This window comes from Nematolebias whitei, chromosome 1, assembly GCF_014905685.2.
Source record: "Nematolebias whitei isolate Nwh7 chromosome 1, NemWhi1, whole genome shotgun sequence".
NCBI classification, from domain to species: Eukaryota; Metazoa; Chordata; class Actinopteri; order Cyprinodontiformes; family Rivulidae; genus Nematolebias; species Nematolebias whitei.
Window position 1 is genome coordinate 19006923 of NC_056498.1, and position 23174 is coordinate 19030096.

The 23174-nt window shown below is 39.9% G+C and overlaps 2 protein-coding genes across 2 annotated transcripts in view; both read left to right on the forward strand.

The window, feature by feature from the left end:
• The window catches only part of htr2cl1 (5-hydroxytryptamine (serotonin) receptor 2C, G protein-coupled-like 1), a 93555-nt gene extending 90603 nt beyond the window's left edge, over positions 1-2952 (forward strand). The window contains exon 6 of the mRNA XM_037688324.1: positions 2779-2952. Coding sequence (XP_037544252.1) covers positions 2779-2952 — 174 coding nt within the window. The remainder of the gene's footprint in view (positions 1-2778) is intronic.
• A 1570-nt stretch (positions 2953-4522) lies between these two features.
• The window catches only part of zgc:109889 (uncharacterized protein LOC553542 homolog), a 22600-nt gene continuing 3948 nt past the window's right edge, over positions 4523-23174 (forward strand). Inside the window, exons 1-8 of the mRNA XM_037688329.1 lie at positions 4523-4664; positions 9502-9636; positions 12996-13149; positions 13251-13368; positions 16549-16617; positions 17112-17156; positions 19843-19976; positions 21555-21851. Of these exons, the coding sequence (XP_037544257.1) occupies positions 4532-4664; positions 9502-9636; positions 12996-13149; positions 13251-13368; positions 16549-16617; positions 17112-17156; positions 19843-19976; positions 21555-21851 (1085 nt within the window). The 5' untranslated portion in view covers positions 4523-4531. The remainder of the gene's footprint in view (positions 4665-9501; positions 9637-12995; positions 13150-13250; positions 13369-16548; positions 16618-17111; positions 17157-19842; positions 19977-21554; positions 21852-23174) is intronic.

A 23174-nucleotide genomic window follows, 5' to 3' on the forward strand; every position in this document is an offset into this window, starting at 1 on the left:
ATTTAGAGAAATTCAGGACCCAATTCACCAAAGGTGCTGCTGCATCTTTATCCAGTTAATAACATTTTCCATCCATCCATCCATCCATTTTCTTTACCCGCTTATTCCATTTTGGGTCACGGGGGTCGCTGGTGCCCATGTCCAGCAATCACTGTGCGAGGGGCGGGGTACACCCTGGACGGGTCGCAAGTCCATCGCAGGGCCACATAGAGACAAACGAGACAAACAATCATTCACTCTCTCACTCACACCTAGGGACAATTTAAAGTTACCAATCAGCCTAACATGCATGTTTTTGGACTGTGGGAGGAAACCGGAGTACCCGGAGAAAACCCACGCATGCACGGAGAGAACATGCAAACTCCACCCAGAAAGGCCCCTGGACTGGGGTTTGAACCAGGGACCTGCTCGCTGAGAGGCAGCAGCTCTACCAGTTGCGCCACCGTGCTGCCTAATAACATTTTCCCTTTTTCTATATTATACTGTACATTTGTAAACCAAAAACATTTTTAATTTGTTTTGTTGTTAGTTTTTATGTTCTGTGGATTTAATCTCTAATTGTTGTAGTACAAGAACTTTTTTAATTATGAAATTAGCACTCCTTGAAGAACCAAATGTTCACTGGGTACTCAGGGTTAGGGTTGTATAAGCTCCACTTGCCACTTAAAAAAAAAAAGGCAATCTGTTTATATTTGAGTCAATTACCAGTGCGGAAAATGAAAATGCAGCAGTTACAATCAGCTTACTGCCCCCCTCCCCCTCCCCATTTTATATGTATTTGTTATCATTTTTAGGTTTTTGAGTTTTTCTAAGAGTTGTTAAATATGCAACTATTTAAGTGAACGCCTCGACTGTTTGGTTCCTTAACCTTTTGACTTAGATTTGAATACATAGACTCTTATATTCCACAAGGAGTTTCAGAAATAAACACCACAGTGTCAAAAGTGTTGTGTAGGCCCTCCCCTTTTGATGGACACCTCTGTTGCCAAACTGGGTTGAATTATGGTCTCTCCAGAACCAATAATATCCACTGAGTACTAACTACATACTAGTTATAGGTACAGTCATTTTGATAGCACAGGTAAATAATTCATAGTGTTTACAAGTGTGACTAAGCTTTTCCTTGTCTTCTTAAGGGTTCAAGAACAACATCTAATTTAGTTTGGGTATACATTTTCCAGACATTTTAGACATTTTTGTGGGACTGTTAAAGAATTAAGGAATTTTATTAAATGATGTTACATTTTGACCATTAGTTTAAATCGATGTACAGTATATTAGATAGGAGATGGTTTGATTTATAAAGCTTGGCATTTGTCATAAAAAAAACTAATTTGACCCATCACATCCACATCCATCTGAATCATATAAACAGATATAGGTAACTAAAATGTACTGGTTGAACATTTTGCTATAAGTGTACTGTATTTTGCCAAAATATGATAAATAATTGCACTATTTATAGGCATCTTGAATGAAATGTCTTTTAAAAAAATCTTAAAGAATGTTTTGAAGCACTTATCTTAGCAGTACCAACAACTAACATGATTTTTAGCAGAAAAGACTCAAATCTTTGCAAAAGTTTTTGCATGTTAGCAAAGCTATTTTTCTTTCAAACTAGGAAATCCCTATATTCAAATGTGGTTTTAAAGTTTCCTCTTTCAAATGACATCAATAAAGCCTCTTAAGAGTATGGAAAAAATAGAATTCCGACCGATTTTCCAGGGGTTATATCGATTAGCAAGACAAATCAAGCCATTCACTGGATCTGCTCATGATATCAAGATGATCTGGCTATCAAAACGTAGCTTATACAGCCAGAATTCTAAAAATATGCGTAGTTCAGTTTGACCAAATATGACTGATCCCCAAAAGTTGATTAGCTGTAGTGGGCATCTTGAATGAAATTCACTACAAACCTTACACAGTTGGTAATCAATGAGTACATGTTGAAATTTTCATTATAATCTGTGTAATGGTTTTAAAATATGTTGCTAATAGACAAACACACACACATGCACAGAGAAGCAGATAATTGCATGACTGTCTGCCTTTTAAAATGTAAAATCACACTCATTTAAACACCTATTAAACACATAATCTCCCCCCGCCGAATCACCACCTTAACCCCTCTGCAGAATCCCCTTAGTCCTTCCACAGAATCGCCACCTTAATGTGGTGGAGGAGTTTGAGTACCCCTGTGATCCTGGGGGCTATGTTGCCTGGGTCATTAGCTGCTGATAGGGTCTCCCATGACAAACAGGCCTCAGGGGAGGGGTCAGACTAAGAGTGATCCAAAACCCTTGATGGACAAACAACAGATGCATCAGGAAACTTCATCTGGAAAAGATAAACCAGGGTACCTCTCTGGAGCCAAGCCTGGGGGGTAGCTCACTGGCAAACACTTGGTGGTAGAGATTTGACACCTGGGGCTTGGCCAGGCCAAGCTCGAAGATTGAACATGACACCACTGCCATGTGGGCCCCCCACCTGAATGGGGCACCCAACAAGATCGGGTGTAATGGATGCCAGGTGGCAGACAAGGGAGGGTACCTGGCCATGCCAACTTTTGGCAGCATAGACTAGCTCTAGGGATATGGAATGTTACCTCACTGGGAGTTAAGGAGCCAGAGCTTGTGTTGGAGGTTGGGCAGTACCAGAAATTCTCAGTGTTGAAATTTTCCCCAGTGAAGAAGATAATTGTTTCTCTGTGGCACTGGGCTACTGGAGGAGTGGTTCTGACAGTTATTTGTACTTGTGCACTTAACATCTGTTCAGATCACCCAGCCTTTCGGGAGTCTCTGGATGGTGTCTAAGAAGGGGCGCCATCTGGTGATTCCAGTGTTCTACTGGGTGACTTCAATTACCATGTGGGCAATGACAGTCATCTGGAAGAGGATGATAGGGAGGAACGGCCTCCCTGATCTAAACCTCCTGGACGCCTCCCTTTAGAAGCTGTTTGGGCTTTGGTAAGAGGCCCCAGGGATGACTCAGAAGTCGCTGATGTGATTGTGTATCTTCTCTGGCTTGAGAATGCCTCTGTGTCCACTAAGATGAGCTGGAAAGTGTAGTTGGGGAAAGGGATGTCTGGGTTTCTCTCCTGAGCTTGTTGCCTTCACGACCCGACTATGGAAGGAGATGGAGAGTGAGAGCTGAAGCTTGGATCAGAAGTTAAAATGCCATAAAAGTGGCTGTGGCTGAGTGGTTAGAGCAGTCGTCCTCCAATGCAAGAGTTAGGATTTCGACTTCACCAGCCTTCACATGCCCAAGTGTCCCTGGGCAAGACACTGAACCCCTAGTTGCCTCCTATGTGTGTCCCATCGGTGTATGAATGTGTTAAAGCTCTGATTAGTCTCTTTAGGATAATTTGTTAAACTAGCTTTGTAGAGATCTAGTAGAGTGCTGTATGAATGGGTAAATGAGGGCACAGATTGTAGTGTAAAGAGCTTTGAGTGTCTTCCTAAGATAGAAAGGCGCTATAAGTATAGTCCATTTCCCATGAAAGGGAATATATTGTTTGTGGGTCTATGCCTCATAAACAACCTACATTTGTTTTAATAAAACCAAACATAACCAAACAGGAGTTTTGAGGAGATTAGCTAACATTTGTCTTTTTTTTTTTTCAGTGTTTGAGAGTGTTGCATTACAATCTCTCCAGTTGGTCATGACTTTTAAGATGACAACACACAGACTGAAAGAATAAATTTCAGGAATTAAGCTGGCTTAGCAGGAATATCATGTACAATATTACATTGCATGTGTAATCTTATTAAAATACTGTAATTTATAATTATCTTGTTGGTCTTTTATGTTCTTTCAGTAAAGGGTGCCCTTTGTTTCTGTCTTTATTTCCATCTTTCTTACAGACATGTCATTTCTTTGGCCACAGTTTTGGCACATTAGCGCTATTTAAAAAGTTTTTTTCTGGCTCATTTGATTCTTGGCTCACAGCAGCCACATTGGCATTAGACAGCTTGATGAGTGACTGCTCCCCACGGCAAACATGGCATGTCCGTTTTCATCAGGATTCACAGCAGAACATAAACTCTTTCATCCCCAGCTCCTCATCCGCCTTCTTTGTTTGCCAGAAATGTAGTTAAAGGGATAGTTCAAATCTCTAATGTAGGGTTTTGTGGAAAGGATATGAATACCTGTTACTACAGTTTTTGGATCAACCTCATTTGGAAAAAAAAAAAAATGTTTATATCTGACTGGATTGACGAAATAACAACTACTCCAAGCGGGGCAAAGACCTAATTGAATTGCTGCCATCGGGAAGCCCAACCTTTTTCAGTCAGATCATCTGGACAGTCCAGATGATCTGACTGAAAAAGGTTGGATTTTATACCTGGATTATTGAGCATGGACTTTGTTGCCGTCGGGAAGGACTCAAATATATTCAGTCATGCAGATGCAGACTGTTGGGTGGATGTGCTTGGATTCTCGTCACTGAACAAGATTTATTTTTAAGAAAATAGCCATTATATGATTGTTTTTTCTTTCTTTCTTGTTTCTACAGGAGTAGTGCAGCATGCCACTGGTGAAGAGAAACATTGAGCCCCGGCACTTGTGCCGCGGTGCGCTGCCTGATGGAGTGACCAGTGAATTGGAGTGTGTCACCAACAGCACGCTAGCTGCCATCATCAAGCAGCTGGGCAGTTTGAGTGAGTATACTGTTGTTAAGGACAAGAATAAATCTCTCACTGATGTAAACACACCATGAATGACTTAAAAATGTGTTATTTTGAGCAGCAGACATCGAGCTGTTTACACAGAGACATTTTAGACCAGTCTACATAATTAAACTTGTCTAAAATTATCTTTTAGAGTGTTTTTTTTTTTTTTGACCAAGCAAAGTTGCTGATGCAAAAAATACAGTGTGGTGTATTTTTAGGTTATGCTTAAGTCCCAAGATCTTTGTTTCCATGGTAACGTTTAATAGCACCAGTTTACAAATGGAGGAACATGTGACTCATAATTTGTGGTTTGGTGGTAATGATGGAGCAAGGAGGTTTGTAAGATTTCCGTAACCTCCTGGGAACTGAGCGTGCTTCTGTGTTTAGTTGGACCTAGTTTCTAATTAAAATGAACAACTTAAATGAACCTTAGATACACCCAAAGCTTTAGGTGGTTGAATATCATCTTTAAAAATTCAGATTGAAACCACAATCACAGCTCCTCTGTTGAAACTTTATGTCATCTCATAAGTCTAACATTAACAATAAACTAGTATTTATTTTTTCTCTGCCACGACTGCTCAGTGTTATTAAAACTGAGCCCATGTTTAGAGGATTCCAAAAGAAACTCATAAGAAGAAAATAGTCCTTATCACTCAAAGCAGTGGTTCTAAAGTTGGAGTTGGGACACCACGGTGGATTGTACAGCACTCAATTGTTTGGTCTTGAGATCATTTCCAGGAATTACATTTAAAATTATTGCTGACAACATTTTATTTTGCAATAATTGCTCCAAAAGATAAACTTCGCTTAGTCTCATTGAGTCACGAGGACCCACCCCCCAAGAGAGACAGGGCAGTTATATGAGCACCCTGGTGTGATGAGACTAAATGTTTTGGTGGCATGACGCTCCTTAGCTCGTCAAAAAATAAAATCCATAAATTAGCCGCAGCATTATACAAGTCGTGGTGTTCAAAGCGTGTGAAAAAAGTAGCGTCTTGTAGTCCAGAAATTACGGCAATTCAATAGTTAAATTATCTCCTTATGTTCTGTGATCACCCAGTAATTCAAATCAGGTATTTTGGAGCAAACAAAACCTCCAAACATGCAGAATAGTGGTCCTCCATGACCAAGACTGAACCCCCGATCTAGTAGAGTGCTGTATGGATGGGTAAATGAGGCACAGATTGTAGTGTAAAGAGCTTTGAGTGTCTTGATCAGATAGAAAGGCGCTATATAAGTACAGTCCATTTACCATATAGTGCCAAGTCACAGGAGAAATTGTCTCAGGGCGCTGTAATTCTAACTGTAACTGCATCCAGTTAATATCGTCCTGCACTTTAATGGTCTTGTACTTTAATGTGACACAAAGTAGAAGTTCCAATTTGCTGAGTCCCCATAAAGGTTTTGGTTTTTCTCACGTTCTTGTCATGTGCATGCTTCAGGGTTGACAAAAAGAATATGAGGGACCATCAAACTATCACTTTACAACTGTCATATTATGACCAAAACTACTGTGAGAGTGCACTTTAGTGGTGGTTTATGGGGACAGGAGGTGTATGCACTTTCACGGTCAGCATGGGGGAGAGGGAGTTATGTGTTGTGACTGGCCAATGTGCACAGAAGAGGAGTGGGGTTGCACTTGGTGGGCATGTAGATTTTCTGATGATATGTGGGTGTTTTCATAAATAAAACCAAGTTTTTCTACAAGTAAAGAAGTACCAGATATATCATAAAATTTGGCTTTTTTAAAACTACTTATCATATATTGTGTAGAATCTAAAACTAAAATAATTACTGTATATTTGGCAACAGTGGCAAACTTTAAATGCGTGCTCCATGTCTTGTTTCCTGTTTTTGGTGTGTTGTGTGGCAGCATTACAGCACCACCCACAGGCCTGGCATAGACACTACAGCAGTATTTTTGATCGTTTTTGTGTTAAATAACTTCTTGCCATGGTTGTTGTAACTCTTATCATTAAGGTTTACATGTTTTCAGATGAAATTTTGCTGTACAGATTTACGTATTCTTCTAATGCCGCACTCAGAAATCTGCATATTTCATCTAAAAGCCAGAAAAGTATTCAAAGCAAACCAGAAGTGAGATCCTTCCATGTTAACGTGATGGGGATAAAAAGCTTTTCAGATGTGATAAACAGTTATCGGCTAAATTAAATTCAGCGACAGCTCGTTCAGGATGAGTGGAGGCTCTGTGCCTCTACTCCATCTGTTAGACCAGTTGGGTGTATGATGTAGAATGATGTAAAAGAACAGGACAAAAAAGACATTTAGAGTCAATGAGACTGTAGCTAATATACTAATCTAAGTATGTAAGCTGGTGACAGAGTTAATGAGACAGGCAGCATTTTTTAATGTTTGCCTCTCGTGATTTCCCACAAACAGAAAGGTCATTTTAGTTTTCAGTCTGTTTAGACAGACGACAGGTGGGGAAGGCTAAGGAACCGGATTAACCAATATTCAGAAATGTGGATGCCATACGAATAATAAACATCATACTTTTACAGCGAGCCAACAATTTACCTTTTTCTGTTTTGTTTCTAATTCTAATTTTTGATGATGGACCTTTGTTCAGTAATGTTGTGCACCTATGATCTATAGAAAATCTATTTTGATACACTGCCAATGATTTGATTCCTTAACAAGAGCAGCAAAAACCAATTCAGTACAATTTAGCTGATAATTGTGATACAATTAATTAAAATCATTACGTTTTGATTCGAAACAAAATGATTCAGTATAATACAATTCAATAAACTATAGCAACACAAAGGAATGGTTCGAGGTCAGTTATTAAAGCAAATTTTTACTACTCTAAGAACAATGGCCGCTCACAAACAGGTCTTATTTTAAAAACACCAAAACTCTTTAAAATAAGTCTTATTCACCTTCAACAAATGACACAAAAAGTATGCGCAAAATTATTAAATCTTTCAAAAACAGACATGTTTAGCAATCTTTGAATAGCTCAGCAGTGAGCTTTCTGCTTTATACATCGTATTGTTTTCTACATTATAGCATTACAGCTGCTCAGTATGAACAGAAGTAAACAAGCAGTACACTGATGCCTCCATTGCTGAGGGATTTGAATAGTGAGTGTTTGTAGTTTTCGTGATGAGTGTTTTTATGGAATGGAATTAGGAAATGCAAGTAAACCTTAATTTGTTTGGTGCAAGATATTCATAGGTAGGTTTTTTTATTTCTGTTTGTGTGGTTTTTGCTTGTCCAAGACAGCAAAGAGTGGCAGATTCTGTGTGAAGGGAACTATTTTATCCACCACCAGGCGCAACGTTAGAGCCAGGGGTCGCACCAATCATTTGAGGAAACTATACTTTTAGGCAATATAAAAACTAAAAACCTTAGTTTTCTCAAACAACAGGTGTGGCTGGTTTTCACACATACACATAAGAAAGTAGCCATCTTGGATTAAACCAGCCACTAGGGAGCACAAGCCAGTGCAACTCTTATGCCCGTCCCAAGCTCAGGTAAAAGGTGAGGGTTGTGTCAGGAAGGGCCTCCATTATAAAACACTCCTGCTAAAGCTAATATGCGAGTTCATATAAGCGACACCATAACGGACCGGTCAAAATGTGGGTTAACAATAACCATCACCGGTGCTGTTGACTAACAGGTTGCCGGAAGAAATTGAACTACTCTCAGTTGAGGACCACAAGAAGGAAAACATGTCAAGAGACAGAGGGAGAAGAAGAAAGTCAAGAATGGAGGACTGAGGGTGGCAGGTCTGAATGTGGGGACAATGGCAGGCAAAGGTAGAGAGCTGGCTGGCATGATGCAGAGAAGGAAGGTAGATATCGCATGTGTCCAAGAGACCAAGTGGAAAGGCAGCAAGGCTCGCAGCATTGGAACAGGGTTTAAATTGTGTTACCATGGTGTGGATAGAAAGAGAGATGGAGTGGGGGTGGTCCTGAAGCTGCCAGTAAAAAGACAAAGAGGAGATATATGGATGCAGAGGGGACATGGAAGTAGTTGGAGCGAGGACAGAGGATGCAGAGGACGGAGTGAGATGGAGGAGGATGACTCGCTGTGGAGACTCCTGAAGAGCAACAAACCGAAAGAAGAAAAAAGAAAACGAAAAAGTAATCCTCTTGGATTTTGAAGTGACAGCCCAATCTTCAAAGATTACCTTTCTTGCTCCTAGATGCAGCCACACACCAAAACCCAAGTCTGCACCTCGCTTATTTTTCAAGTTGTTATACTCACAACATGCATGGACAGTTGGAGTGCATTTCCAGTTCCTCCTCTTCACTCAGTGACAACTTATTTTATTTACTTTTATTCTTTGCTGTAAACCCTAACATAATGAAACACAGTGTTGTTACTGTTTAAGGTACTTGAGGATACACTTTTACTGTATTACAGCTAGTAGGGGAGAGGTAGGGCAGCCAGCTTGGGACCCGAAAGTCCCAGGTTCGATTCCCAGCCATTCCCACATGCCATGTTGTCTCTGAACAAGACACCTAATCCCTAATTGCTCCCCGGGCGCTTACCTAGCTGCCCACTGCTCCTCCTGGGTGTATCCAGGTGCGATGGGTTAAATGCAGAGAACTAATTTTACTCACATAGCTCGTATTTACTAAATCATAGTTTGAAATATATTTTGAAACAAATGGAAGTTCACATTCAGTTCTTTGAAAACTTCCATTGGTGCTACTTTTTAACTGATTTAGGGATTGTTTGTGAAGCAGCGCTAAGCTAACAGCTGTGAATGTACTTTGTGGTACGGCAGATGTTTTATTATTGTATCGAACTGAAGTGCAGACGTTGGTGTGTTTGTGCTGGTGTCCAGGTCGCCATGCAGAGGACATTTTTGGAGAACTGTTTAATGAAGCCAACAGCTTCTACCTGAGGATGAGCAGCCTGCAGGAGAGAGTGGACCAACTGGCTGTGAAAGTCACCCAGCTTGACTCCACTGTGGAGGAAGGTGAGTTTGTGGACAGGGAAGGGGGGTGAGGGGGTGAGCATCCAGCTGCATTTTGTGGGTCCAACACTATAAAATCACTCAGCCACAACTTTAGCTGTCAGATGACTTTGAGCTAGTTTTTATGAAAGCGGGAATGTTGTACAGCAATAACTGCCTGTATGGTAACTATGTGCATTTTACACAATACAAACACTATTAAACATATTTACACGTTTAACATTTAGGAAACAGATTTTACATTTGTTACTATAAACTGCAGTACTGTGATTTTTTTTAAATGAGAATAGAACAAGAGAGTATCTCTAATAGAGGAGAAACGAACACTTGGCCAAAATGTTAAATGTCATTTCGACTCCTCAAAGCAAGATGTTTGCAGGTTCAGTGCACGTAAACAACCCGTTTTACTTTATCTGAAATTATGTGCTTTTTTTCTTATTATATTGGTTTAATAAAGGCAGTCCTAGATGTATTACTCTATAGAAAGCCACAGTATTACCCATGAGTGTTGCTTGTGTGAAAGTGGTCCTGTGGTTGGTTCTAGTGTGTCATAATCTATACCATTAAGCATTTTATTGCCTCTGAAGGTCAATGCTCCTAATTTAGTAATTGATTATCCTTTACAAACACACACACACACACACACAGTCAGGCAGATTTCTTCCCATTTTATGCCTTTTGTTCCTTTTCTGACTTTATTTTTAAAATAAAAGGCATTTTATTGTTTTATTCTCCTTCTTTCAGTATATCTTTAGTTTTTTTTAACCCTTTAGATTATTCTTTTGTATCTATTTTATTTTTTTTTTTTTTTACATATTTCTCACTCTTTGTCCTCTTCTGTCAGTTTTTTTTCTTCCTTGGTGATATTGCCTAGTCATTCTGCAGTGCAGCAACCTCAGACAGTCAGAATCAGAGCAGCGCAGACGGAGAAAAGACAAAGCTCAGCAGACTATTGTCTTTTCTTTCCTTCCTTCTCCCACTCCTCTTCCTCCTCACCGTCTTGCTTTCATCTCATTACTATCAGGAAGATCTCGTATCACGATTGCTTTCTTTTATAAATCTACTAGGACTCTCATCTGTCATGTTGGAATTATGTTACTGTGTGAATGTTTATGAAGCATTCACTCTGTTCTGATCCATTTTTCTTCAGTATGTTTTTCAGCATCTTTCTCGTTCCACAGTTTTTACCTATTTCAACAAATCATAAATCAAAATGTTCAGCTCGTTCAGGAGAAGGGTGCTATGATTGGTACAGCTTTAGCTTCTTGAAATATTTATCCTTTTCTGTAATTTTTTTTCTCACATAAAATGAATTGAGCTCATTTTCTATCCTTCAACTCTTTAGATCTATTTACAACCTTTTACTGCTCCTTTCACATTTTGTTCTGCTTCAGCTTCTTTTGGCTTCCTTGTGCAAATTTTAACTTTTTTAAGCCATGTTCAGCTAATTTCAGCTGTTTGTTCAGCTGTTTTGTGCTCCTTTCAGATTCGTTCTGCTAACTACAACATTTTTGTTCTTCTAATTTCTCGCTGCCAATTTCAGCTTGTTATACTTCTTTCAACTTATTTATACAAGTTTCAGCTTTTTCTGCTACTTCAGCTACTATTTAGCTGTTTTATGCTAATTTTAGCTTTTTCAGCTAATTCCACATTGCACTCATTTCAAGTTTTTTCAACCTAATTCAGCAAAAATGTGCTCTCTCCACTTCCTTCTGGTAACTTAATCTTCATTCTGCCTTTTAGCTACTTTTCAGCTGTGTGTTTTTTTGTTTGTTTGTTTGTTTGTTTTTTTGCTAATTTCAACTTTTTTCAGTTAATTTCTACATTTTGTGCTAATTTATGCTTCTTTCAGCCTAATTGGGCAAATGTTCTTTCAGCTTTCTTCTGCTAATTTAAGCTTGTTCAACCCTTTCAGCTACCTTTTTTAGATTTGTTAGCTAATTCCAGCTGTTTTCACACAAATTAAAAAAATCCTTAGTAATTTCTGCCACTTCCAGCCTAATTAACTTTTTTTCTGCTAATTTCATCTTGTTATGCTCATTCTAGCTTTTTTCAGCCAGTTTAAGCATTTTCTGCTGTTTCAGATACTTTTTAGCTGTTCTTTTGCTAATTTTAGCTTTTTCAGCCTATTCCTCATTTTTTAGATCATTTCTGCTTCTTTCAGCCTAATTGGGCAAATGTTATTTCTGCTTTCTTATGCTAATTTAAGCTTGTTCCACCTTTTCATCTACTTTTTTTAGAAAATGTTTAGCTAATTCCAGCTGTTTTCAAATAATTTCAAATTTTTCTTGGTAATTTCTGCTACTTTCAGCCTAATTAACTTATTTCTACTAATTTCAGCTTGTTATGCTCATTTCAGCTTTTTCAGCTAAGCTTTTGCTGTTATTTCAGCTACCATTTAGCTGTTTTATTTTAATTTTAGAATTTTTTTTAGCTAATTCCACATTTTTTGCTAATTTCTGCTTCTTTTAGCCTAATTGGGCAAACATATATTCCTTGAGCTTTCTTCTGCTAATTTAGGTTTGTTCTTCCATTTCAGCTACATTTCAGCATGATTTTAGCTAATTTCAGATGTGTCTCTGCAAGTTCTTCTGCTATAAGCATTCACACTGCATTTTCACAGGAAATGCTATTTCTCTTAATTTTTATTGTATCAAGAATTAATTTTGCACTAATTGTTTCTTGTTTTGACAAATGAAAGAGTTAAAGGCTTTAGTGACATTGAAAAAATGAAAGGGGGATAAAGGAGGGATGTGAGGTGCAAAAGTGAGAACAGAAAAATAACATGGAAGGAGAAAGACTGTTTAGAAAAGAAATATGAATAAATTCAATTACTCTGGCTAATACCGTATTATATCAGCTACATGAAGACTAACTGGTATATAGCACCAGACTGGTTACAACCATAGTAGTAAACTCTAATTTTCCATTTAAGTTTGTTATAATTGTATTTAAATTGTATGTAAATATGTGACTAAAGTGAAGAGTAAATGAATAGTAAAATAAGAATTAGCAAGATATCAGGGGATGAACAGAAAAAAAACATAAATGCTTTGAGAGAAAGATTGAGTTGGCCAGGGAAAGAATAGAGAAAAACAGAAACAGAGTATTTGTAGCCTCTTTGCAGATGTGACTGAATGAAAATTGCATCAGGTGCTAGTTCTGTGGATTATTCATTTGGGACAGGAGCAAGGCAAATCAAACGCTGCACAGGTAGAAGGGGGCTGTGACTGCAAACACACACACTCCTGCAGATTAAACTATTTTCAATCAAAGGTTAAATCTTACCAACACTTTTCTAAACAGTGTATGGTTCTGCTCTGTTTGGAGTAAACTGTTCGAGACTCTGCTTCTGCTTCCAGTCTCCTTGCAGGACATCAACATGAGAAAGGCCTTTAAGAGCAGCACCATTCAGGACCAGCAGGTTGTGTCCAGAACCTCTGTGCCCAACCCGGTCGTGGAGATGTACCACCGCTGCGACAAGCCCCCACCACTCAACATCCTCACCTCTTACAGGTGAAGAATGCTTGCCTTTTATTGGAAATCTACCTGTCCAATCAAGATATTTTTGGTCCTTTTGAATTGTTTCACCTCTGCTCCTCCACTCTTCTCTGCAGGGATGACAAGAAGGATGCGCTGAAGTTCTACACTGACCCCTCCTACTTCTTCAACCTGTGGAAGGAGAAGATGCTGCAGGCCACCGAGGACAAACGCAAAGAGAAGAGGCGGCAGAAGGTAGGCGTCTGCTACTGTGCGCTGCTGAATTTGCACACAGACGGGTATTTGTGCATGCCAGCGAGGTCATGAATGTTTAGTTTGTGCGTCGAGTGTGGCTCTAGAAAATATAAAGTATGTCCGAAAAGTACAACAAATTCATCTTTGGCTTCTTTTGCAAATGTTTTTATTTTGTTATCAGCCTAGCTTTATCATGTTCTGCTATTGTTTCAGTTGATGCATTTTTATCTTACTCTATTCACCATTTAGCTTTGCTCTGTTGTGCCTTTGGTAGTTACTACAGCAGCAGCTGGGGGCTCTGATCAAATACAACTTCTAATACCATAACGTTAGGCCACAGGTCCGTACTACAATACGTACTTCAAGGATTTTTAAAAACAGCCTTTTTTTTTTTTTTTACTGTTTTTGCACATCTTGTGCATAAGACGTTTTTGTGAAAGAAAAAAAAAAAACAAAGATTACAACAAAAAGTCTTTCTAGAATCAAAATTCAATCTTTAGCCAAGCTAAATGTGTTTTTGTCTGTATTTTGAAATGACAATAACATGGACATTTTGACATCTAGTGACAGAACATACATGTTTTAAAACATGTTTTTCTCTTTTGTTTGTTTTTTTGAACACAGAAAGAATATATACATAGCACTATACGTGTGTGTGTATATATATGTATTGGATAGATAGATAGATAGACAGATAGATAGATGGATAGATGGATAGATGGATAGATGGATAGATAGATAGATAGATAGATAGATAGATAGATAGATAGATAGATAGATAGATAGATAGATAGATAGATAGAGGGGTTAGAAAGAGATTAATTGAGATTCTTATTTGGGCTGCAAGTAAAAGTTTTCTAAATGTCTTTATCTAGTTTTAGATGTCAAATAGAATAGAGGTTTGTGTTTAGGTGAGATTGGTTAGGAATAGTAAAAATATACCACATATGCAGGTCTTGAATTCATGTCTTCTAAATCTAAGCCATTTGCAAACGCTAAATGTTGTAGGTAGTATTACATTATAAGTCTGCATAAGACTGTACTGAATTATTATGACCTTCTGTCAATGATACTTTACATGATTCTGTGAAAAGTACTGATTGCACAGGAAAACTTCTTCAATCTAGTGTATAGTGCACTTAACCCACAAATGAAAGAACACTGTCTTTAGAAGCCAAATGATTTTGTACACTCTTTCTGAGGCTGTCAGCCCCAGAAAGAGATAGGAGGGGGGTGGGGTCTGTGTGCAAGCTGTGAGCTTCAGAACAAGAAAGGAGGGGCAGGGGTGGGATCTGTCTGCGAGCTGTAAGCTTCATTGAGGCGGATATCAGAGTGAGCGGCATGGATTGTTTATTTAAAATAAACAAGCACAACCTGAACCGAGCCTTAACCCGAGCCAATCTGTCCCAACCCCAACTAAGTCGAGACATTTCCCAAACTGGTGCTTCCGATGGCCAGTCCGCTCCCAGGCTCTGATTGGCTCAGTAACCATAGCATCAGTCTGTCTGCTCTCTTTCGCTGTGCTCTTTTAGAGTGTTTAGAGTTTAAAACATTAAGAACATTGCAAGAGTGTGGGAAGGGTTTTCAAAGCCTTAATATATATAAATACTAAAACAAATATAGCGTTCCTACTTCGTGCTTTTTCACCTATCACATTGGTGTCTGGAACATAACCCCCACGATAATCGAGGGACTACTGTATATATTCTAGACCTTTACTAGCAAAACATTTCTTGACACAGACCTTGCTGAATTTAAATTGAGGACCACTGCTCTAGGCTAAAGAAGTAAGAAATCAGATTGTATTACTCTGTTTAAAAACCAGCATGAGTACTATAAGTAAACTGTATATATAGAACATGAACAAGCATGTGTTAACTCCAGTTTTAGTTATCAGTAGTTAATATTACACCCATCCGCTATTAAACAGTGCATCATACATGGTTAAGCACTGTTGTTACGGTATTTAGAAACAGCAGATGAATAGTTTACTAAGTTGGACATCACTTTGTACCTTTGTGGGTCATTTAACGAGTCCCATGCAAACATTTTCGTCCAGAGTAATTAGCTGAAGCTTAGCCTGAAGAACAGACTTATCCAGAGCTGATATTCAGAGGTATTCTCTTTTGATTCAGTCAATTAAAAATACTTCAACGCTCTAAATCCCCGATCCGCTGCTGCTGTATGTGTTTGCTGCTTTGTGCTTGTTACTGTTGAATTTTAAAGCTGCTTTGTTTTTTTGTTTTTTTTTTCTTCCGTGTTGTTTGGAATCTTTGAGAAATAAATAAAAAAAAAAACTACAAAACATTTAATTTCACTTCAGAAATTAATACTAGGTTTGAACACTAGATGGTGCTAATCTTCCTTTGTTGACCTTTATTGACTCATAGTCTCCTACTTCCTTTCTCTTTAGGATCTGGTAGAACCGGTGCCGCGATGTTGTTGAGACAGTTTATATGGCAGTTTGCCACATACTGCGTACAGCTAAGTGCATCTAGCATAGTATTAATACACATTGTTTGTGATGTAGCATTTCTCAGGAAAACTCAGAGACCATCAAACTGCACCAGAAATAGCGTTATGAAGTTTGTGCACCCTTCATCTTATAAGCAAAGGTGCATTCAGTTTGTAGCTAGGTCTTGACAGGAGTTTGATTCAGGCAACATGAGGGAGGGCCCGAATTCATACGGCAATCTGTTGTTGGGCTGGAGATCAAGAGACAAGTTAAAGGCTCACTCCACTCAGGAGTCCCAGAGAGAGATGAGAGGGGAGAAGCCACAAGACTGTGCAAGAAATCTTGCTGCTACCTATCTTCCATCTTGATAGCCAAGTTTTATCATCTCAGCAGTCCAAGGGTGGAGGTACAAAGCTGACTCCAGAAGATCCTCTCTGAGGACCTCCCTAAACCATTCAATCGGTAGTGGTAGCTGTTTTGGGTCTTGACTATGAGCATTAACTTTTTAAGTGATTGTAGGGGAACATTTTAGCGTAAATCATCTCATACAACTACCAAAGGAAGCTTGCTGTACATGAGGAATCAACAGATCCATGTGATTCTCTGGCTTAAGCTGAATAAGGTCTATAGCCGCCTGGCCTTTTAAAGTTATACCACCCCTTCCTCTCTACTCTTCCTCTGCTCAGTCTAACGCACAAGCATGTTTTTCTCCCATGTTTCCATAGGGCTGTCCGGCCCACCCTGACAGGCCCCACTCCAGACAGGCCCCACCCAGGAGCCCCCTGTCCATCTCTGTAAGACGATCCAGACCCCTAACTTGCCCCTTCCTGCCCTTCACCTTCTCACCACACATCCCATGAACACTCATCACTCAGCCACTTATCAAAAAGGATGTCTGGGGAAATGCACACAGAGAAAACATTGAAACAATAAAACTGTATTTAATGTGCAAAGAAAAGACAAAGTTACATACACACATGTTCACTTCCTTGTGTTTGTGTCTGTGTGTAGTGTCACGTTAGCTTGCAAGCTTCTTCCCCATGTGTTTGGTTTGGTTGCTGTTTTGTGTTTCCACAAATTTCTGGCTTTGTTGTTTCATCATGCGCTAGTTTATGTCACTAAATAGTGGGTATACCAGTGTGTGGGGGTGTTTGGGGCTGTGTGATGTTAGCACATGGTGAAATAATTGGTAAAGGGGTCCAGTTCTTTTTTCCTCTGCTTCAGAAAAATCATTTATCAATGACTTAATGTCTCTCCCCTCCTGTTTGTGTACATCTGTCTCCCATAGGAGCAGCAGAGACAGGTTGAAGACCCAACCAGAGAAGTGAAAAAGGTCAGTTATCCACAGACTTCTAAAACATGTATGGTATCAGCATCTAACTCTCATACGAAGATCAATACCTCAGGGTTTATTAGTAATCTTAAAATCTATTGTAATGAAGGTGGTCCCTGAACATGTTGGCAAACAAATGACGCAAAATGCTGACACTGCATGAACATTTAAAGCAAAGGCAATGCAATTAAGTACATTTTCATAAAATTTATGAAATATTTTTAACACAAATTGTGCAAGCCCCAAAAGCAGACCAAAACGATGACCAACAACAGGTTGAGTATTACAACTCTAGGTAATGTTTACATAGCAGATGTGGAAATCAGTCCAGTTAGGCTTGTGTTTAATGTATTCATTGAAGATTTTATAGTTGGTGTTGTACAAAGTAGAATGATAACAAGCTGTAAAACTAAGATGAGAACATAACCATCCAAGGTAGTACGGAACCTGGGGAAGAGAACAATAATAATGTGTATGTGTTGTCATCATTGTATGTTCCATACAATGGCGAAATTGGCTTTCTGCATTTAACCCATCCACCCCCAGGTGGAGCAGTGGGCAGCTATTGAATGCACCCCGGGAGTAATTGGGGATAGGGTGTGCTGCTCAGAGACACCACAAGATGTGCAATGACTGGGGATCGAACCTGGGGTTTTTGGGTCTCGGGTCGGCTGCCCTGTCTCTACCCCTTCTCAATGAAGAAAGACTGTAGACTGAAGGAACCACAAAACTCAAAATTAAATTTATTTCACCTCTAAAGCTAAATCTTCTGGTTGAAATTTGCCAATAAATATACAGTATATTGATTCATATAAGTCTAAGTACTTAATGCCAGGCATGCTTAATGACATGTGGTTGACAACAGCAAACTTTTTGTGGTCAGTAAACATATTTGTCTTGTGTTAGTTTTATTAGTGACATACAACCATAAAAACATGCCTCCAGTCCATATGACAGAAATCATTCACAGATGAAAATGTTATATTGAAATATTGGCAAAAAAATCAAATAAAATGTATTTGTTTAAAAAAAAAGTATTTGCAAATATTGGTATACTGCCATCGTAAAGTGGTGTCTATGTGACCTAAAATTAAGGGGCAAAAGAGTCACTTGAAATTTAGGGTTGGAGGTACAACAAGGCAGTGTTGTGTTTTAGTGAGTCCAGTGGTGTTCCAGATCATTCTAACAACTGTGCAAGTAGTTCACAATCTAATGTCAGTACATTAAAGCTGTTCATGAAATAAAAGTGGAAAGCCTTTGTATTATGAAATTCTTTATCAAAAGGGTTCGTGAACGATCGGCACAAGATATTCAGACGAGGGAAAAATAAAACACAGAGACTGTTACTGCTAGGAATAATAAGTGTCATTTATTAACCTGCCACAGAAAAACAGCCAAGCAAAAGTCATGTACACTCGTACACTCTTAACACACAAAATGATATGAAAGAACTTCTCACCGTGACACTGGCCGGGAAGTCGTTTTCGACCCAGGTGAAGAAGAATCCCATCATCAACTGCATGGCACCGCACGCGCTGGTCTACACAAGACTTCCCAAAAATTCCCTTGCCTGTCACACCTCCTTTATACCTTTTCCCTGACCGGATCGCGTGAGAGCAGTGAAAAACAAGTTTGATGGTTGCCAGGAGGACAGATTTAATTAAAATCTGTTTTTCCATCATCAAAGCAGTCTGTGTAACAGAGCGATGGCTTCATAAAAACATGTCCTTCAAAACCTGGGTCACTGTAACCTTAAGATTGGGCCAGATCTTCTGGTTAGAGCATCCCCCAGAGAACTTTAATTACTCCAAAACACATCTGCAGCACAGGCCTGACTTTAAGCAGATAAGCTGCATCAAAAGTGAGTATAAGTATTAATTGACATAAAAGCATCAAAATAATCATTCCTATATCAGCCTTCCTCAGGGTCCCTTATGTTATGGAAGATTGATACAGTTGTGATAATTTTCTGAAAAGACAGAGTATGCTGCTGTTGATGCATTTTGTCCCCTGTTGTGAAAAAGGAAGTTGGAAATACCCTCCATCTGTCCACCTGTTTGTCAATCTTTTGAACCTGCTAACTTGAAAAATAAGTTAGGTACCAACTGCCATTTTGGTGTGTGGCTATATCTCGGTGTAAGAAAGTTTCCTATTAAATATTGAATTTCTTCATAAAAATCCAATATGGCCAGCCTCTGAATCATTACCTGTTTTGTTTTTACTAAAATGATATAAGATTTAACAGACTGGGGCAGCACAATGGTGCAGTTGGTAGAGTTGCCGTCTCTCCATGAGGTGGTTGTCCCGGTTCATATCCCGGCTCGGGACCATTCTGGGTGGAGTTTGCATGTTCTCCCCATGCATGTGTGGTTTTCTCCAGGTACTCCAGTTTCCTCCCACAGACCAAAAACATGCATGTTAGACTGATTGGTAACTCTAAATTGTCCCTAGGTGTGAGTGAGAGAGTGAATGGTTGTGTGTCTCGTTTGTCTCTGTGATGGACTGGAGACCTGTCCAGGGTGTCCCCCACCTCTCGCACAGTGATAGCTGGACATGGGCACCAGTGACCCCTGTGACCCGAAAAATAAGAAGTGGGTTAAGATGATGAATGGATGTAACAGACTAGATTTGTAGAGAAAACTTTCATTTGTATCAACTGTATATTTTTTCCTGGTTTACTTCAAAGGTGCGTAAGGCTCGGAATCGACGTCAAGAATGGAACGTTCTGGCCTACGATAAAGAGTTTAGACCAGATGCCAGGCTCACCCCCTCCCCTTACCATGGCATGTCCTCTGAAGGTTCCCTATCCCCAGATAGCAGGTACACACACACACACATACACACACAACTAATTATTTACAGCAGAGGTGTCCAATGCATTGATCGCAGAGGTCATTTGAGTAGATCACATGGCATTAAAAACATAAACTATGAAATTTGTTACTTGATTTTTCTATCGGGCAGCCAGTCTGAAGCCCCGTTTACACGACGTGAAACAGCAGCCTTTCTGTGACTGTTCGGCCGTTCATTTACACGGCACCAGCCCCCACTCTCTCTGAATCCAGAGGTTTTCGAACCCAGGTCTCAGAGTGGAGATTTTCGGGGGGAACCCCCCACAGAGGTGTGACATGCTCGAAAATTTGAAGTGGCACATGTGCACTACAGGCGGCTGCAGTCCAGTTTTTCTGCACTAACAACAGTTATAATAAATGGCAGAGAGCAGAGTGTTTTTGTGATACTCACCCTTTTTCAGCATGTAGGAACAAAACCAACAACATCCTGGGTCCAAAGAGATGTTATTGTATACAACAGTTTAGATAAATGTGATCATGCAAATGCTGCATGCACAATGAGGGTTGCCAGATAAATGCAAAATGTTTATTTATCCCCTCCTTTTCTGTGCACATGTTCAGCAAATGCAACACATGCCTTCCATCCATCCATCCATCCATCCATTTTCTTCTGCTTATCCGGGGTCGGGTCGCGGGGGTAGCAGCCTAAGTAGGGAGGCCCAGACTTCCCTCTCCCCAGCCACTTGGGCCAGCTCTTCCGGGGGAATCCCGAGGCGTTCCCAGGCCAGCCGAGAAACGTAGTCCCTCCAGCGTGTCCTGGGTCTTCCCCTGGGCCTCCTTCCGGCAACACATGCCTTATCATAGAATATTTTACTCAACACATATGACAGTTTAGATTAAAAAATATATATATAATTTTAAAACAACAATGCTATAGTTCATAATTTCTTATCTGGCAACCCGACTGAAATGGAAACTACAGCGTTTTCGTGTAAACACGCTCATTTTTTGTTTATTACTCCGAATAAACATTGAAAAACACTAATGTTTCCAGAGGTTGTTCTTGTGTAAACGGGGTCTTATAGTAGGTAGATCACTTTGACTTGGTCATTTTAAAAGTAGCTTGCATGCTGAAAAACTCTGGGCACCCCTGCTTTACATGTTAGGTGTTCTTCAACCTGATTCTTTATTGCCTATCACTGTGTACAGGTTTAGTTGCACTTAAATGCTGTGAAGTATTTGAATTTCACAATATAATATTTAAAGTTCTGTGCTGCCCTCTTCTGGAAAATTGAACTCAGAGCTCATAAAAGAATGTGGACTATAGCAGTTTTCCCTGAAAGCTTATGTGTGAGAAAACATCAAACTGTTGAGGAAATGTTAAAAGTGAAGCAGAATGGTACAAAGAACAGAAAGTGAAACTGCACGGCTGTTATCTGAGATGTAATCAACATAGATGGTGTCAGCCTGACTTATTTTAATGATTAAATCAGTACATGCATATTTTTTAATGCTTTTAGCTTTATTGGTCTTTCCTTAAAGAATTCAGTGTTACTTTGAGCTAAACTTACACCTTTGCCCCACTCTCTCAATATCCATCCAAAAGGTCAATGGCATCTGACTCCTACCCAGCAAGTCCCAACCACCCCTCTGCCCAGGCCTCCAGCACTGTCCACCCTGCTGACCACCATGCCAGGGACCATCTCAATGCAGCCCAGACTCAGTCACTAGATCGAGGCCTTAGGCCAGCTAATCAGCCCCCAGGAGCTGCTGGAGCTGCAGCAGGTCGACATGCAGCCTCTCTAGGCAGGACCCCTTCAGGACATGGGGTCCAGGCTGGAGGAGATCCAACAGTTAACGGACCGAGGCAGCAGTCCATTAAGGACTACCGTGCCGGACACAGGTAGGTTTCCTAATGTGGCTCAATACTAGTTAGTACAACTAAACTAAATGGCTTCTTGATGGATTATGTAAAGTTTTTGGAGTCAAATGAAATGTTTTATGTGTGCGTGTAGTTAATCATTTTTTACCATACCATACCATACCAATTTATTTATATAGCACTTAAAACAGCAACAAGGCCAACCAAAGTGCTGTACAAAAGAACCAAACATGCACAGCAGACAGGAAAACATAAAATAGAAATACAGGTACAAATAGCAGCAGAAGCTAACTAAAATGGCCAACAGAGTAGAGAACAGACCGGACCAAAACAAATCACACCGTGTTAAAGGCAAGCGAATAGAAGTGGGTCTTCAAGCGAGACTTAAAGACTGAGAGTGTGGGAGCCTGCCGGACACTCAGTGGCAACTCATTCCACAGTCGTGGACCTGCAACAGAGAAAGCCCTGTCACCTCTGAGCTTACGACGGGTTTCTGGGACTGAGAGAAGCATCTGGTCTGCTGACCTCAGAGAGCGCGGTGGGACATATGGCTGCAGAAGATCAGTGAGATAGGATGGGGCGGAACTGTTCAGTGATTTAAAAACATACATGAGAATTTTGAAATGGATCCGAAGGTGAATGGGTAGCCAGTGCAGGGAGGCCAAAACTGGCGTGATGTGCTCTCTATAGCCTGTACCAGTTAAAAATCGGGCTGCAGCATTTTGGACCAGTTGTAGACGAGCAATGGAGGACTGACTGATTCCAAACAGAAGTGAATTGCAGTAATCAAGCCTAGATGTTATGAAGGCGTGGATCACTGTCTCGAGGTTTTTAGGGTGCATTCACACCAGCTCTGTTTATTCCGCTTTAATCAAACTCTAGTCCGTTTGCCTAGAAAGTCCGGTTTGTTTGGGGAGGTGTGAATGCGCAATCGAACTCTGATGCGAACCAAAAAAGCAAACCCTGACCCGCCTAAATACCTAGGTCTCAGTTCGGTTGAAGTGAACTGCAGCGTCGTTTGAATGCAGTGTGAATGCAAGCGGAATCGAGACCACTCCAAAAGCAGGAGATGGACTACAGTGCAGGGCAAACAAACTCGCATTTCTCATACCTCATACGAAGCTGTCAGCCGCCTTGTGTGAAAAACAACATTTCCATTCTCCATGGTCTTCTGCCTCATCTTCCACTCATACTGAGTCCATTGTTGAAAAATGACAAAACAGAAATCCTAAAATCGCTAAAATTTGATGCCACTCCATTTTTGTTTTTATTTCCAGAAGGAGAAGAAGAAGTTCTTCTTCAGAGGTTTTTGTGTCGTTTCCTTCAGTAGTTCTTGGTGCAGCG